Raw genomic sequence first — 15,622 nt, forward strand, 5'->3', positions numbered from 1 at the left:
AAAATTGGAGAAAACGGTTGAGTGAAGGAAGACAGTGAAAACTGTGGAAATCCTTAGTAGTAGTAGTAGTTGTTTATGTAATAATATGGCTCAAGTTTTGCATAATATTATTCCAAAATCTATAAACTGTAAAATATGGCACGAACAATTATTATTATGACAATGTTGGGCGAACAAATCTAATTTCATCAAAAATGTAATATAATTTGCAATTAGCATTCCGTAATTTTGTGGAATATATTTTTAGAATCCTAATAACATTTACATTTGCACTATATGCAAACAGTCATTAATTTATGATAAAACCAACGCTTTAAACGCCAGAGGTCATATGCAACCGATTTTCCGGACTTGTTGTACCAGATAATTCGTTCGGTTGTTTAAGGGTTGATTCTAGATTAAATAGTTCAAAGCAGCTTTGATGAATTTATTTCTAATTTGCATTTAATCGTGTTTGATATATATTTGCTAATACATGCATTTCAAGTATTTACTTTAAAAAGATTTACAGTAGCCAATAATGGAATTACTAATTAAATTTCATAAAAATTTAGATCCAAAAGAAATAAATAGATTTAAAACGTTCACTGTCTCTAACGACATTTTTTCGTTCCCGTTTAAATCTGTATGCTCCATATACGGTTCTTGGAACATTACGATAATATTGTTATATTACCTGCGTATGTGATATATGGGTAGTTATAGTAACGAAACGGAAGTTGAGTAAGCTTCAAACTGAAGGAGAAAACCAATGAGGAAGTATGTCACATGCCAGTCATTTATAATAATTCCTCTTTCATTTTATGATCGACTATTACATCCCTTTAGTGAGAATAGAATGATAAAAAATACAGGTGTGTAGTTTAAATTATTGCTTCATAACCATAAAATTATAGTGATATATAAATAATCTTTACTTATTACAAGGTTCTAAGGCAATCTAAATTTGACAGATTTATGAGGTGAAAACTTAAAAGACATTATCGAAAACTCGACCTTTTTTGCGGTGAAATAAATATAATGAAAGCAATTATAGTTCAGATGCTTACTTTGTAATATTGAGTAAGAAATTTAAGGCCGTGGTATCCTACTGGCTGTAACACAAGAATATCTAATATTTATTTGCTTTTCGATTAATAGTTTCATATTTAAAAGGAAATGACTTGTAGTGAATCCATTTCTAAATCCAGCTTGCTGTTGTTATTGGTAGTTGTCTAATTTTAAATTTAACTTCGTTGTTAAAATTTTAGTTGGTAGTTTATACATAAAGTTCAATAAGGTTGTGGGTATGTAGTTACTTTTTAATTCTTTTCTAATCCCTTTTTAAAATTGTAACAGTGTCACTGCTTCGTTCCAGCTGTTAGCTATCTTTTTCTCTGTGAGAACTTTATTTATTAGAATGTACAATCCTTCAAATGGTCTTTCTCTCCTTTGTTTTAACATCTCCAATTAGTTGTTCATATGCAAGTACCTACAACAAGAACCTATATATTTCCTGCATTCGATTTTTGGACTTAATTAGTTATTAATAAATGAAGGTCAAAAAACGGCCAATTTTCACTATTTTCACAAGACAAATTGAGAGTAAGAAACTTATAAGTCATATAAAAACCAATATTGACTAATCAAAAAACTGACTGGCATGACTTCAAAGTAAACCTTGAACACAAAATTAATCTTGCTGTGCCATTGAGAAACACGAGGCAACTTAAAGAGACGAATTAAAAGTTTTTATAAAAAATATTCCAAGGATCCAAGGAAAGAGAAGCATAGGGAGGCGTAGAATGTCATGGCTGCGCAACCTGAGAGAGTGGTACGGATGTACATCAAATGAACTTTTCAGAGCAGCCGTCTCAAAAGTCCGAATAGCTATGATGATTGCCGACCTCCGCCGCGAAGATGGCACTTGAAGAAGAAGATAAAAAATATCCAACAGCTAGCTTGGAAAAATACTTCCACAATAACTTCTAGAACAAAAGGGAACAACTATCCAAAAGAAATCAGAGAACTCATAGTAGAAAAAAGAAAGTTAAGGAAAAAATGGCAGATACAGAATATGAAAAATTCTACAATTGATTTCTTTTTAAGTTATTTAACAGCTGACCAGAACACAGATTATTCGTTATGGAAGGCAACAAAAAGAATGAAGAGACCAATTAATCATTCTCCTCGTATCACATTGGAACACAGCAACTGGGCTAGAAGTAACGAACAGGAAGCAGAACGATTTGCAGATCATTTAGAAAGCACGTTTAAACCCAAAGACAATGACGGTGAAGAACTGAGATGAGAAGAACCATTCCAAACCGAGAAATAAGTCTGCTCTACAATCTTCTTGGACGTAGCACAGGCGTTTGATAAAGTCTGGCATGAGGTTTTAAACTATAAACTAAGAACGTTCATGCCTAAACAGTATTCAGAAATCTTACATTCAGAAATCATACATTGTGAATAGATATTTCAGAGTAAAACAAAAAAAATATATACAACGATTTAAGGGAAATCAAAGTTGGCGTGCCACAAGGGAATGCATTAGGTCCGGTCCTGAACCTATTATATACGTGTGACATTCCAGAGCTAGAACAAAACACTGTTGCCAACTTCGCAGATGATACAGCCATATTAGTGATAGCAGACACTAGTAAAGAAGCGACTGATAAGTTGCATTTCTCAGTAAATATAATACATACTTGGACCAGAAAATGACGAATAAAATGAAATAAGACTAAATCTGCACACATTAACTTTACAAATAAAAAATTAGAAAATTTCCCAGTTAGAATAAATGATACCCAAGCTTTTTATGCAACATCAGCAAAATACTTGGACATCGCCCTAGACGCTAGGCTTCGCTGGAAAGTCCATGTCAAAAAGAAAAGAGGGGCGCTTGATATTAGATATAAGAAATTGTATTGGCTGATTGGAAAAAATTCAACAGTATCCATTCATAATAAATTATTATCCATTTACAAGCAAGTACTGCGGCCAGTATGGGTATATGGGTGCCAACTCTGGGGCTGTACCAAAGCTAGTAATCTACATATCATCCAGAGATTTCAAAACAAAGCACTGAGGAACATTGTTGATGCCCCTTGGTATATCCATAACAGCAACCTCCACCAGGACCTGGGTATGGAAACTGTGACCGAAGTAATTAAGAGAACATCAGCACGTCACGAGCAGAAGCGTCTTTTTAATGTTTTGATCCTTATTTGTTGCGTAGAAAGTTGCAAAATAAGTGAGAAATTTCGGTGTTATATAAATGTTAATCACTATTTTAAAAATAAACTTAGAACCTTCATACTGCATGGAATGTTGGGACTTAAGGTGCTTAAAACATGCTCAAAATTTCAAAGTAGTGGGTCAAATCTTCTCCAGGAATTTGGTGGTCTTCCTCTTTTCCTTCTTTCTGGCAGAACATACATTAAGGCTTTCTTTGGCCACCGCTCCTCCTCCATTCTCATCACGTGACCATACCATTGTAATTGCCTTCCTTGTATTCTATCTGAAAGAGTATCTCTAATTCCTGTACGGTTTCGTATTTCCTCATTCCTGATTCTTTCCATTCTCGATACTCGACATGACCTTCTAAGATAATCCATTTCCACAACGTCTACTTTATCTCGTTCATTCTTTGTCATCGTCCAACATTCGGCACCATATGTGGTAATTGGTTCTACAATTGGTCTGTATACGCGAAGTTTGGTATGCATCTTTATTTTATTAAACAACAGTAATGAATTCAGTATTCGGATACATTTTTTCCCTTAGGTTATTCGGTTTTGTACATCTATCTTAACTCTGCCATCTGCTGATATGATGCTTCCTAGACATTTATACTGGTTGCAGCCTTTTATAACTGCGTTTTCAAGCCTCAGATCTGTGGTATTTCCTCCAATTTTTAAATATTCTGTTTTGCTTATGTTTACAGTAAGCCCCCATTTGGCATATTCCTCAAATAATTTTCGATTCATATAATTTATATCTTCCTCACCGGTTGCAACCACCACCTGATCATCTGCAAACAACAATGTATACAGAGTTTCTTGTCCCACTTCGATGCCCATAAATCTACATTTATTTCTCCAATTCCTCAATGCTTCTTGGACGTATATTTTAAAGAGTGTCGGTGACAAACAGCATCCTTGCTTTAGGCCTTTAGTGACTTTAAATTCATTTGAGGTTCTGGTTCCAATTTTTACACAACTAACTGCATTTTCGTACAATTTATATATCGCTCGGATATACGTCGAATCCAATCCGGACCTTTCGAGGACCTCAAACATTTTCTTTAACGGGACACTATCATATGCTTTCTCAAGGTCTATAAATACCAAATGGGTCTCTCTACTTCTTTCGACACGCTTTTCAATTATTTGTCGTAGGATAAATATATCATCAAGGCAGGATCTCCCGGTACGAAAGCCGCTTTGTTCTTCAATATCTTGTATCTGTCTTTCAACCCTCTTCTTTAATATTCTGCCGTACAACCGGCCCACAGAGCTCGTCACACTAATGCCTCTATAATTGGAACAGTCTCTTTTATTCCCTCTCTTATATATGGAGCTTATATAAGATTTATTCCAATCTTTAGGAATTTCCTGGTCTCCACACATACATTTATTGAAAAGGTCTACTATTAATTCTAAAGGTGCAGTCATCCCATATTTAACCAGCTCTATGGGAATGTCTCCAGGCCCTGCAGCTTTTCCGTTTTTAACCTCTTTTAGTGTTTCCGTCAATTCAGATAATGTTATTATAGGGATTTCCTGTCTTTCGTCTCTGTTGTCTATTAATTCCCTTATCTTTTCCCATCTGTACTCTACTCTATCCTCTTTCAGCAGTTTCGTATAATATTCTTCCCATTCATTTAACTTTATGAGAGAAATGTTGTCTTCATTTTTCTCATTTTTCCTAAACTGCTTTAACGTTTTCTAAGCTTGTGCCACTTTTGTTCCACCCATAAATATGATTAATATATACTTATCCTATTTAATTATTTCTAAAAATAATATTGGTTTATGTATTGCTTTGAACATAAAAAATCTCAAATAAATTAGGCTTTATTTCTTGCCAAACATCCTATTAGATAAATGAAAAACTGAAGTTACAAAATCATTAAATTTTTACACAAAACACAACAATTATCAATTATTTATAAATTATTGTACATTCAAGTGTACATTCATAAACATCCATTCCGATGTTTTTCAAAAAAAATTATCCAAAAAATATAGGAAAAAAATTTCCAAAAATTGTTTAAACAATTTACATGTTTAATTAAATATTAAATTTATTAACAAAGAACATATTCCTAATATATGCAAAGATTACATACAGATTACAAAAAGATCTAAACTAAATTAAAGTCCAAAAAATTGGCTGCAGGAAACATATAGGTTTTTGTTATAGAGGTCCATACTACTCAAAACAACTGTCGTTTACCTGGAGGGGTAAGTGTCACAAAGAGGGTAATTGTTTTGCTTATTATTATTCTCCAATAATAAAGTCATACATTTTAAATTCAAATACAATTGCATAATTGGATAATCGTGTCATTTTCCATTTATTTAAAAAAAAAAACAGATTCTATCTTATACCCATATTTATGATAAAATAAAATTTATGCATGAAACTCTTGTACGTAACCACGATTTTATGGAGAAACACGCTACAAACACATTTTTTATTGTTACAGGATAAGCCATGCCAAATCGCCACATACAAATAATATTGGATAAACAGGATAGGGAATTATATCTCGCTGAGCAAAATTGCACGATTTTATATGGTCTCGATGTGAAGAATAAACACCAGGCAGCGTTTTATAACAGAACATCTCAAAGTAAGTAAAAATATAATACTTTAAACAAGTAAAAACGTTTTTTAAATCAATTAAATAAGTAAAACATTCTTGTAAGATTCAGAAAAGTTTTAAACCAGCGGTTCCCAACCTTTTTTAGCTTGAGATACACTAACTTAAAAACTCGTTCGTTCACGGCACACTTAGGTAAATAATCTCTATAATGAGTATATGTATCTGTATCTGTAGAGTAGGGAAGACGAGTTAAGTTTCACAGCACTTAGGCCACAATTGACCCATTGTGCATCCTCCCAGGGAGCTGTCACCCTTAGCTCATTGTCCATCCTGCCAATTCTAGGAAGGTGGACAAGTCACCAGGAGACATCTCTCTTATGTGGGCAGGTGTGGGCTAGGACTCGCGCCGAACGCGTACTCTCGTATTAACAATAACTCTGGGCATTCACATAGGACATGCTCTACACTTTCGTCATATTGAAAGAGGAAGTTATTAAACGGAAAATACCAGTATTGGTAAGTCAGTAACATATAGAGAATATATCATTTATGTTTTTTAAATAACAAACATATAAAATCGGAATTTGGTGTTTATTGAAGGTAAACTAAATGCACGATCAAATACTTACCATGTCGGGATAGTATTATGTTTTTTCCTGGTTTTTTCCTCATAATTTACTATGGAATCACTAACAGGAGAATTTTACTGTCATCATGGCATGTATTTGTCTTTTTAAAGACGAATTACATGTTATGATCTTTTCTGACGGATATTCTCAAGTTAAAGTTGATTTCATGTAATCGAATGAACTATCTTATAAGTAAAGTCGTCCCAAGAACGCAACTCAACAATATTGGCAATATCATTTTAAAGTCGTCTACTTTAAAATGTATAAGGTATGTCTGAATTGTCAATATAGATGAGTCAGATAAAATTAAATTATTAGAAGAATTTTTCACTAAGTAACAAAAAACAAAATTTGTTTAATTTACTAATGTTTGTATTTTGAGAACGATTTCCGAAGTGGAAATTGAAACGTCAATAAACGTATTTTAACCTTTAATTGTGGCTTATTCCCATTTAAATAGTAATTAATTTAAAATGCCACAAGAAAATAGCTTCAGAACAATATAAATAGGCAGGCTAAGCAACGAGCACTTAACAATGATTCCATTACTTTCTCCCAATGCCAAACAAACTTTAACATATTTACAATTCACGTATAAACATTCGCTTCATAGTACATTAACATACCTAAGCATCGGCATAAATTATCTCGTCTATATACTGATTTATGAACGCCGACTTTATCGGGAAAACGTTTAAAATAAATTTTTAAGCACGGCATTATTCAAAAATTTAGCATCACTTGGGTGGCATAAACTTCAGCCGACTCTTTCATCACCTTTATAGCCTTGTCATCGTAAGTTCAGACATTCCATTAATTTTTTATTCGTAAACCTCCGTGTAAAATTTATGACCTTTCAAAAATTGTCTCTCACGTATATTGGAAAATTTTTGCGATGTTGTATTAGAAATATATTATAAAGAACAATCTTTGTTATATATGTAGACTCTCTCTTAACCGGCCCCCTCAGGACCGGAGTCTGGCCGGTTGACCAAATGGCCGGTTAATCCGATGTGCAGGCGTTTTCATGAAAAAATGAAGTACATACATATATAATATATCAAACAAATGTACAGGAATGTACAGGTGTATATTAATAAAGTCCATGGAGTATACAGTTAAAAAATATTATTTATTTCTATGTACATATACAAGGTAAGTCATAACTATTGGGACATAGACTAAGGACAGGTTATTTGGACCAAAATATGGCTATTGGGCCAAATATGCCTTAATAAAATGTTGCTGAGAAAAAAGATACAGGGTGTTAATTTTTGTTTTTCGTTTTTTGCTAATAGTTTCCCTGTATATTTATAAATTGCTATCAAAATTGGCACAGAGGCATAATCTTAGACAAGAAATAGTATTTTATTTACAATTTTACGTTTTGTCATAGAGGGCGCCACGTGGATCATTCCTAATGATCAAATTGAGTCTAAACTTTTTCTGATGAAACTTTTTAGTAATTTTTATTAGAAAATATGACGTAAACATCATTTTTACGTAAAATTGGTACTCTTGTTTAAAGATGATAATTTCAACCGTTTTAGATAAAAACGCAGTCGAACTGCTTAGAGTCTTAAAAAAGGATTTCAAATATTATTTCATTTATGAAAAGTATGCTTTGGACTGCCAGATAATTGTTGTTGGTAAATGTCATTTGTTCAGAGTAAATTATTTTTGATGTGACAGTGTAGTGTAATGTTGCATTTTTTAAAAGCAATCATTACTTTTTTTGATTGAAATGCCACGTCACAATCATTTTACTATTGAAGAAATGCGAGATATGATTTGCGTATACGCACAAGAAAATTATTGCGGTCGCTCGGCAGCCAGAAGGTATGGAATGTTATACGCAAACAGAAGGCAACCAAATCACAAAACTTTTGCAAGATTATATCGTAGTTTAGGTGAAACTGGGTCATTTCACACTAAAAATCGGGGTGGTCGACCGAAACAAATCACACCTAATCAACAAGATGAACTTTTGGTTCGAGTAGATGAAAATCCTGAAATAAGTTCACGACATCTATTAGCAGCAACAGGAGTAAGTCAGTCGTCTACTGTTAGAATTCTAAAAAAGAGAACCTCCATCCTTATCACTTCACTCCTGTTCAAAATTTACTTCCAACAGATCTTCCATGACGGTTACAGTTTTGCCAACGTATTCTGAATAAACATCGCAATGACAGACACTTTATTAAGAATATTATGTTCACCGACGAAGCAACTTTTACCAGACGAGGGGTTTTTAATTGGCGAAATAGTCATTATTGGGAAGAAGAAAACCCGCATGCTATTAAAGCTATACATTTTCAGCATGAGTTTAAATTGAATATTTGGTGTGGCATTATAGGCGACCAACTACTAGGGCCTTATGTTCTTCCTCCGAATTTAAATGGAGATTCTTATTTATTCTTTTTGGAAAATACTCTTAGTGATATTTTAGATGATCTGTCACTGTAAGTAAGAAGAAAAATGTCGTTTATGCAGGATGGAGCGCCACCTCATTTTTCATTAGCTGTTAGAAATCATCTTAATGACGTATTTCCTCAACGATGGATTGGCAGAGGCAATGATTTTCAATGGCCACCAAGAAGTCCTGAGTATAACCCGCTAGATTTTTATTTTTGGGGACATATGAAGTCCTTAGTTTATGCCAATGAAATTAATACACGAGACGAACTTTGGAGATACATTCAAAATGCAGCTAATCTTATAAGGGGACAGAATAATATTTTTTTAACGTCCGAAAATCCTTTATAAAAAGAATTAGAAAAGTCATAGAAATCGAAGGAGACCATGTAGAACATTTAGTTTGAGTTTTTATGAGTTCTTTTAAGTTAAAGTGTGTTTAGTTTTGATTTATCGTCAAAACGGAAACCTTACGTTAGTTGCAACTTTGTTTATTAGTTTGGTAGTTGATAGTGGAATTGTAAATAAAATACTATTTCTTGTCTAAGATTATACCTCTGTGCCAATTTTGATAGCAATTTATAAATAAACATGGAAACTATTAGCAAAAAATGAAAAACAAAATTTAACTTTAACACCCTGTATCTTTTTTCTCAGCAACATTTTATTAAGGCATATTTGGCCCAATAGCCATATTTTGGTTCAAATAACCTGTCCTTAGTCTATGTCCCAATAGTTATGACTCACCCTGTATACATATTTAAATATTTTACAAACTTGTTTTAAAAAAATCGGTAACTTTCTTTATTGTTTCTTGGCATTAAGTAAATTTTTAAAAGCTATTTCTCTCCATTTTTAAAAACCAAGAACTCTATTGAAGATGACCCAGGATGTTGTTCAATATACTTCAATGCCACCTCCATTCCAGCCCTCGCTTCCGTTTGGCCGACCTTTCCTCTCCGTCAAAATCATCATAATTAGTCTCCTCGTGTTCATAGGGCTCTTCATGTGTTGGTAGTGTAATTATTTCGTCGTCTGTCAAAAATTCGTTTTCAAGTTCCTCGTCACAGTTCATCCATTCTTCAATATCTTCGGACTGCAATTAGGCATTTTCGGATAACGTTTGGAGATCTTGAAGAATGGTGGCAGAATTACCTTCTTCGTGTGATTGTTGACACTCAACAAGTTCCTTAATGTTGGCCCAAAGTTTTCGCCAAGACTTAAAGAAAGTAGAAGCAGTAATTTCTAGGAAGGCGGAAGCTAACATGTAAATTACGTCCTTTAAGTTAATTTTTTTGATGATATCAATAAGATTGAGATCTTCACTTTCTGCGCATTGTAAAATTTTGGACGGTAATTTACGTCTGTATCGTCTTTTCAAGCTTTCAATCACCCTCTTGATCCATCGGTTGCACCGAGCTTGTCACATTAGGAGGAAGAAAGATAATTTTTATGTCATGTTAGGTTTCCAGGATGAGTTTATCCAGAAGAAGGTCTGTTTTAGTGGAAAGATTTACGCTCTTAAGATGGCGCGTTACGCTCGGAACAAATTCACGCTCAAACCATTCTTTGAATAGATCAGGGCTCATCCAGGCTGATTTTTGTGATCTGTAGAATACGGGGAGGGACGATGGATGTAAATTTTTAAATGCACGCGGTTTAGCGGACTTACCAATAACGAAAAAGAGGAATTTTATGTGTTCCTTCTGCATTTGAGCAAACAGCAACTGTAATGCGCTCTTTATTCTTTTTAAACCCAGAAGCCGATTTTTCATGACTTCCCAAAAATGTTTTTTCTGGAAGCATTTTAAAATCGAGACCCGTCTTATCCCGTCCATGTTATATACTTGTTTGGGTTTTAATTTTTCCATTTTTCTAATTTCTACAAACTTGGAGGTAAAATCTGTTGCACCTGAAGCGTCCGCGGTTATCACTCTTTAAGATACCATCAAGTTTATAAAAGTTTTTTTTACTTCAAAGGATAATTATAAATACTGCGTAATAAATTTAAAAGGTTTCTTTTTATAATATTCAGAATTGTTTGTACAAAATCATATGAACAAAAACTGCAATATTTAAAAATTTTCATATTAGTTCTTTTGATAATAAAAGATTTATATTTGTATAATAATAATTTGTATTTGTATATTTATGTTATTTCTATTTATTTCCTTTCCTTGTTTTATCCCGAGAAGGTACAATTAAGAGATACTTGAAACCACGAGAAAATATAAGTATAACCTAAGCTGATTTATTATTTTTATAAAATGGCACCCTGAGATTGTTTTTTTATATGATTTGCGACACTTAGATAATTAATTAAATAATTATTTAAAGTAATTAAATAAATAAAGAGTTAAATAAAAGGTAAGAAAAGGCAGATCATAATAGTATATATATATATATATATATATATATATATATATATATATATATTAGTTTTTTAATATAGTAAAAAATACCCTTTTTAGCGACATCCCTGAAAGAGAAGTGAATAATTTCTCTTGTCACAAACAGTGTACCCGTCTCAGTGAGCAATACCCCATAAACTATCTTGAAGTATAAATGGAGATCATTTCTACAAGTTTATGGTTAACTTTTAGTTCTAGATATAGCAGAGTTAGTTAGTTGGTACCGATAAATAATTTTTATACGCGAAGTTTGATCCTATTAAGGGGAGCCGTCAAATCAGGAGCGCTATAAACCAGAAGCTTTTGGCTTATTGCCATGAATATGGTGTAGTAAAAAATATGAGGGTTAAACTAGGTATGTCGTAGTAGATTTATGATTGATGAGACATTGTTCAGATGCGCAACAATTGTTTTTTATTTAAGTGTAATATATCTCGACAACATGGTCATTGATATTGAACTAACAATACTATGATAATACAATATTGTTCATATCTAAATTATTCATTTCCAACTAAGAGAGAAAAAATTTTATATACAGTTGTCCCTTGATAATTAAACAGGTATGGGACCAAAGGGGTGTCGGATTATCAAAAGTGTCCGGATTACCGAAAGTGATTATATATTTGGCATTGTTTTGCTGGCAGTAGCCTACAATATTCTTAAATTTTATGAGTAAAATTCTACCCAGATTAACATGCAAATGAAACACCGATTTAGGCTAACTAAATCATGTTTATTAAAAGAAATATGGCAGCTAATAAATTTAATGTACATACTTGTACTTACTAACTTACTCCGTGGCGTTACAACCCTTCGTAGGTTTTAGCCGACTCGACAACATGCCTCCACTGTTTTCTGTCTTGAGCAACCTCCATCCAATTCTCCACGCCCGTAGTGCTTAAGTCTCCTGCTATATTATCTCGCCACCGGAGACAAGGGCGTCCGCGTGGTCTCCTTCCAGTTGGGACTTCCTCCCACACGTCTTACTGTTCGTTCGTCAGAATATCTTCTGAGGTGTCCTGCCCATTGGAATCTTTTGGATTTTATTTCTTTTATGATGTTGGCGTCTGGGTAAAGTTCTTCGAGCTCTTATCCTATATTGTCCTGATGCTTCATCCAGCACAGGGCCAAAGATCTTCCTTAGGATTTTTCTTTCTCAAACACATAGTCTCTCTTAGTTGCCTTTGTTATCGTCCACGTTTCGCTTCTATGCATCACAATGGGTCGTTTGATTGTTTTATAGACCTGTATCTTCGTACGGCTTGTTAGTTATTTCTATTTTATAAGGTTTTGGAGGGCAAACAGACATATGTTGCCGGCCTGGATCCTGTTATTTATTTCCTGTGATCCGTTATTGTCTTCAGTTATTGTTGTTCCAAGATACTTGAATTATCTAACGCGCTCAAAGTTAAAGTCATCGATGGTGATGTTCTGACCGATTGTGTCTCTGCTTTGGTTATTGCGGCTCATATACATATATTTCGTCTTGTTTTCCTTGATTTGGAGCCCCATCTTCTCTGCTTCCTTCTCGAACCTCACGAAAGTCTCCTTCATCCTTAATCGTGTGTTTCCTATTAGATCGATATCGTCTGCAAATGTCAGTAGTAAGTTTGGTCCTTCTCGATGAAATACTGTATTCGGTTTTTCGATTCTTGCACTTCTGATTATGTGTTTCAGAGGTAATTTGAAAAGTTGTGGTGAAAGTGCATCTTCCTGTTTTAGTCCATTGTTTATTTCAAATGTCTCCGAGTATTGTTGTCCAACGCTCACCTTACATCGTAACCGTTCCATACACATCCATATCAATCTGACTTTTTTTTGGAAAGCCAAGTTCCTGCATCGCTGTCCACAGTCTGGCCCTGCATACTCTATCAAATGCTTGTTTAAAATCTATGAACATCTGATGAAGTTCACGATTAAACTCCCAGCATTTTTCCATTATCTGTTTTATTGTGAATATCTGGTCAATGGTAGAGCGGCCCGGTCTAAACCCGCATTAATAATCTCCAACGATTCCTTCTGTGTATGTTTTGGTTCTTTCTAGCAGGATGTTTGCATGGATTTTGTAGTACATTTTAATGTACATACTTCTTCTTCTTCAGATGCAAATCCACTAATGGATGTTAGCGATCACATTTTCCATTAATTCTCTATTTCTTGCAATTTGTATCAGAGATTGTATGTCGTTAATCCCTGTCCATTGCCTTATGTTTCGGAGCCAGGACATTTTCTTGCGTCCCATTCCTCTCTTGCCTTCAATTTTACCCTCGATTATAAGTTGGGGGAACTGATATTTTTCATTTCGTATGATGTGACCTAGATACGCCGTTTTCCTTTTCTTGATGGTTTCGAAAAGTTGGCGTTCTTGGTTTATTCTTTTAAGGACATCTATATTTGTGGTTTTCGCTGTCCATGGTATTTTTAGGATACGGCGATAGAGCCACATTTCGAAAGCTTCTAATCTGTTTATATCCCTCGTTTTGAGTGTCCAGCCCTCTACGCCATATAGCAGCACTGACCACACGTAGCACTTAGTAAACCTTAGTCTCAGTTGAATATCGAATTCTGAACAAGTCAGTACCTTCTTAAATTTTACGAAAGCTTGTCGAGCTTGCTCAATGCGACATTTTACTTCCCTGTCCGATGCCCAGTCTTCAAAAAGCCACGATCCCAGGTATTTAAATTTACTCACTCTTTCAATGGACTTAGTATTCAGTATTATGGTAGAGTTTTCAAGTGCATAAAAGTTTCTGGAGATGATCATAAATTTGGTTTTATTGGTATTAATCTTTAATCTCATTCGCTTACTGTATTCTCCGATTATAGTAACAAGTTGTTGAAGATCGACTATGTTGTCACAAATTAAGACACCATCATCAGCATATCGTATGTTGTTGATCAATACTCCATTCACTTTGATTCCCATCTTTGCATCCTCCAAAGACTCTTGAAATATGGCTTCCGAATAAATGTTAAATAAAAGAGGGGAAAGCACACATCCCTGTCGAACGCCCCTTCTTATATGTATGGGTTTGGATATAGAATTGTCTATTTTTAACTGTGCCGTTTGATGCCAGTACAAGTTTTCAATGCATCTTCTGTCTTTTTGTACAATGTACAATGTATATACAGTATGTAAATAATAATTATACGTACTAAGGTGAAAGATTATTCCTTCAAAGGTGAAATATTTTTCATCCTGTGCTTCCTAGGTCACGTGTGCATTAGATTCTGTCGTTTCTTTAATTATTTATTCATCTGTTAAGTCAGCATTTAGATTGTCATCTAAAATCCACTCTTGTAAAGCTTCTCTTGATTCTGATGAATTAGTCATATCGTTGCAAATTTCAAGGGCAGCATCTAGTATAACTTGCACAGGTTGATCATTGGATTCTTTGTTAACTTCTATTGGAAAGAGTGGGTTGTTGGGCCAAATATTTTTCCACGATTTAATTAGTGTAGTACGCTTGACTTGCTGCAAGGCAAGCGCAGCATTGATAATCGCATCTTTGATGTTAATGTTTTTCAAAATTGAAGTGACGTCAGCATTAGGTTGACTTACAATATTCACAAGGAGTTGTTTCTTGTAGTGTGCCTTGAGAGTTTTAATTCATGGGCTGAATCAATGCAGTAGTATTTTTCGGTAAGTACATTGCCTCGATATATCCATCGGCTGTTACGATTTTTAATTCGTCCTTATCAGGAGCATTGTCTAACAAGACGAGGGCTTTTACTAGCAGTTTCTTTTTTCCTATTATCTTATTTCCTCATCTTTAACTTGTGGGACAAAGCTGTTCTTGTACCAATCCAAAAAACTTCTCTTTTTACCCAGGCATGGCTTTGCCACCTGTACGTAATTGGTAGCTTTTTAATTTTAACATTTTTGAAGGCAAGAGGTTTTTGGGACTTACCCACGATTAGAAATTTTAATTTATGGGATCCTGATGCATTCGCGCATACCATGAGAGTGAGACGTTCTTTTTGAAGTTTTATACCAAAAACTTTAGAGTGGAGCCATAATCTCTTTTATTTTGCAGGCCGGGCGATGCCGGCTGGATGGCTATGTTCATGATGTAACCAAACCCCCGCCATCCGAAAACCGGCCTCATTCTGCTGGTCTGTTCCTCTCCGTTCCAATTCGAAAAGTAACAAACCAGCAGCGTATGTCCTTTTATGGTCCATTCTTTGACCAGTATTCTATCGTAAGAGATTCCACCATCCCCCCCTACGTAGATACAAACATCTAGCTTTGTCAAGAAGTAAAATCCTAGACAGGCGTAGATGCCTCGATAGGAAGAAGCCGGTACTTGCACTCGAAGTAAAATTGCCATAAGCCACTTATGCTA

The 15,622-nt window shown here is 34.4% G+C and overlaps 1 protein-coding gene across 3 annotated transcripts in view; it reads left to right on the forward strand.

Moving 5' to 3' along the window:
* Positions 1-15,622, forward strand: part of LOC140449445 (vasoactive intestinal polypeptide receptor 2-like) — a 482,093-nt gene that overhangs the window by 410,594 nt on the left and 55,877 nt on the right. For all 3 annotated transcript variants that reach the window (XM_072542619.1, XM_072542618.1, XM_072542620.1), the window contains one exon: positions 5,699-5,845. In XM_072542619.1, coding sequence (XP_072398720.1) covers positions 5,707-5,845 — 139 coding nt within the window. In that variant the 5' untranslated portion in view covers positions 5,699-5,706. The remainder of the gene's footprint in view (positions 1-5,698; positions 5,846-15,622) is intronic.

This window comes from Diabrotica undecimpunctata, chromosome 9 (assembly GCF_040954645.1).
Source record: "Diabrotica undecimpunctata isolate CICGRU chromosome 9, icDiaUnde3, whole genome shotgun sequence".
NCBI classification, from domain to species: domain Eukaryota; kingdom Metazoa; phylum Arthropoda; class Insecta; order Coleoptera; family Chrysomelidae; genus Diabrotica; species Diabrotica undecimpunctata.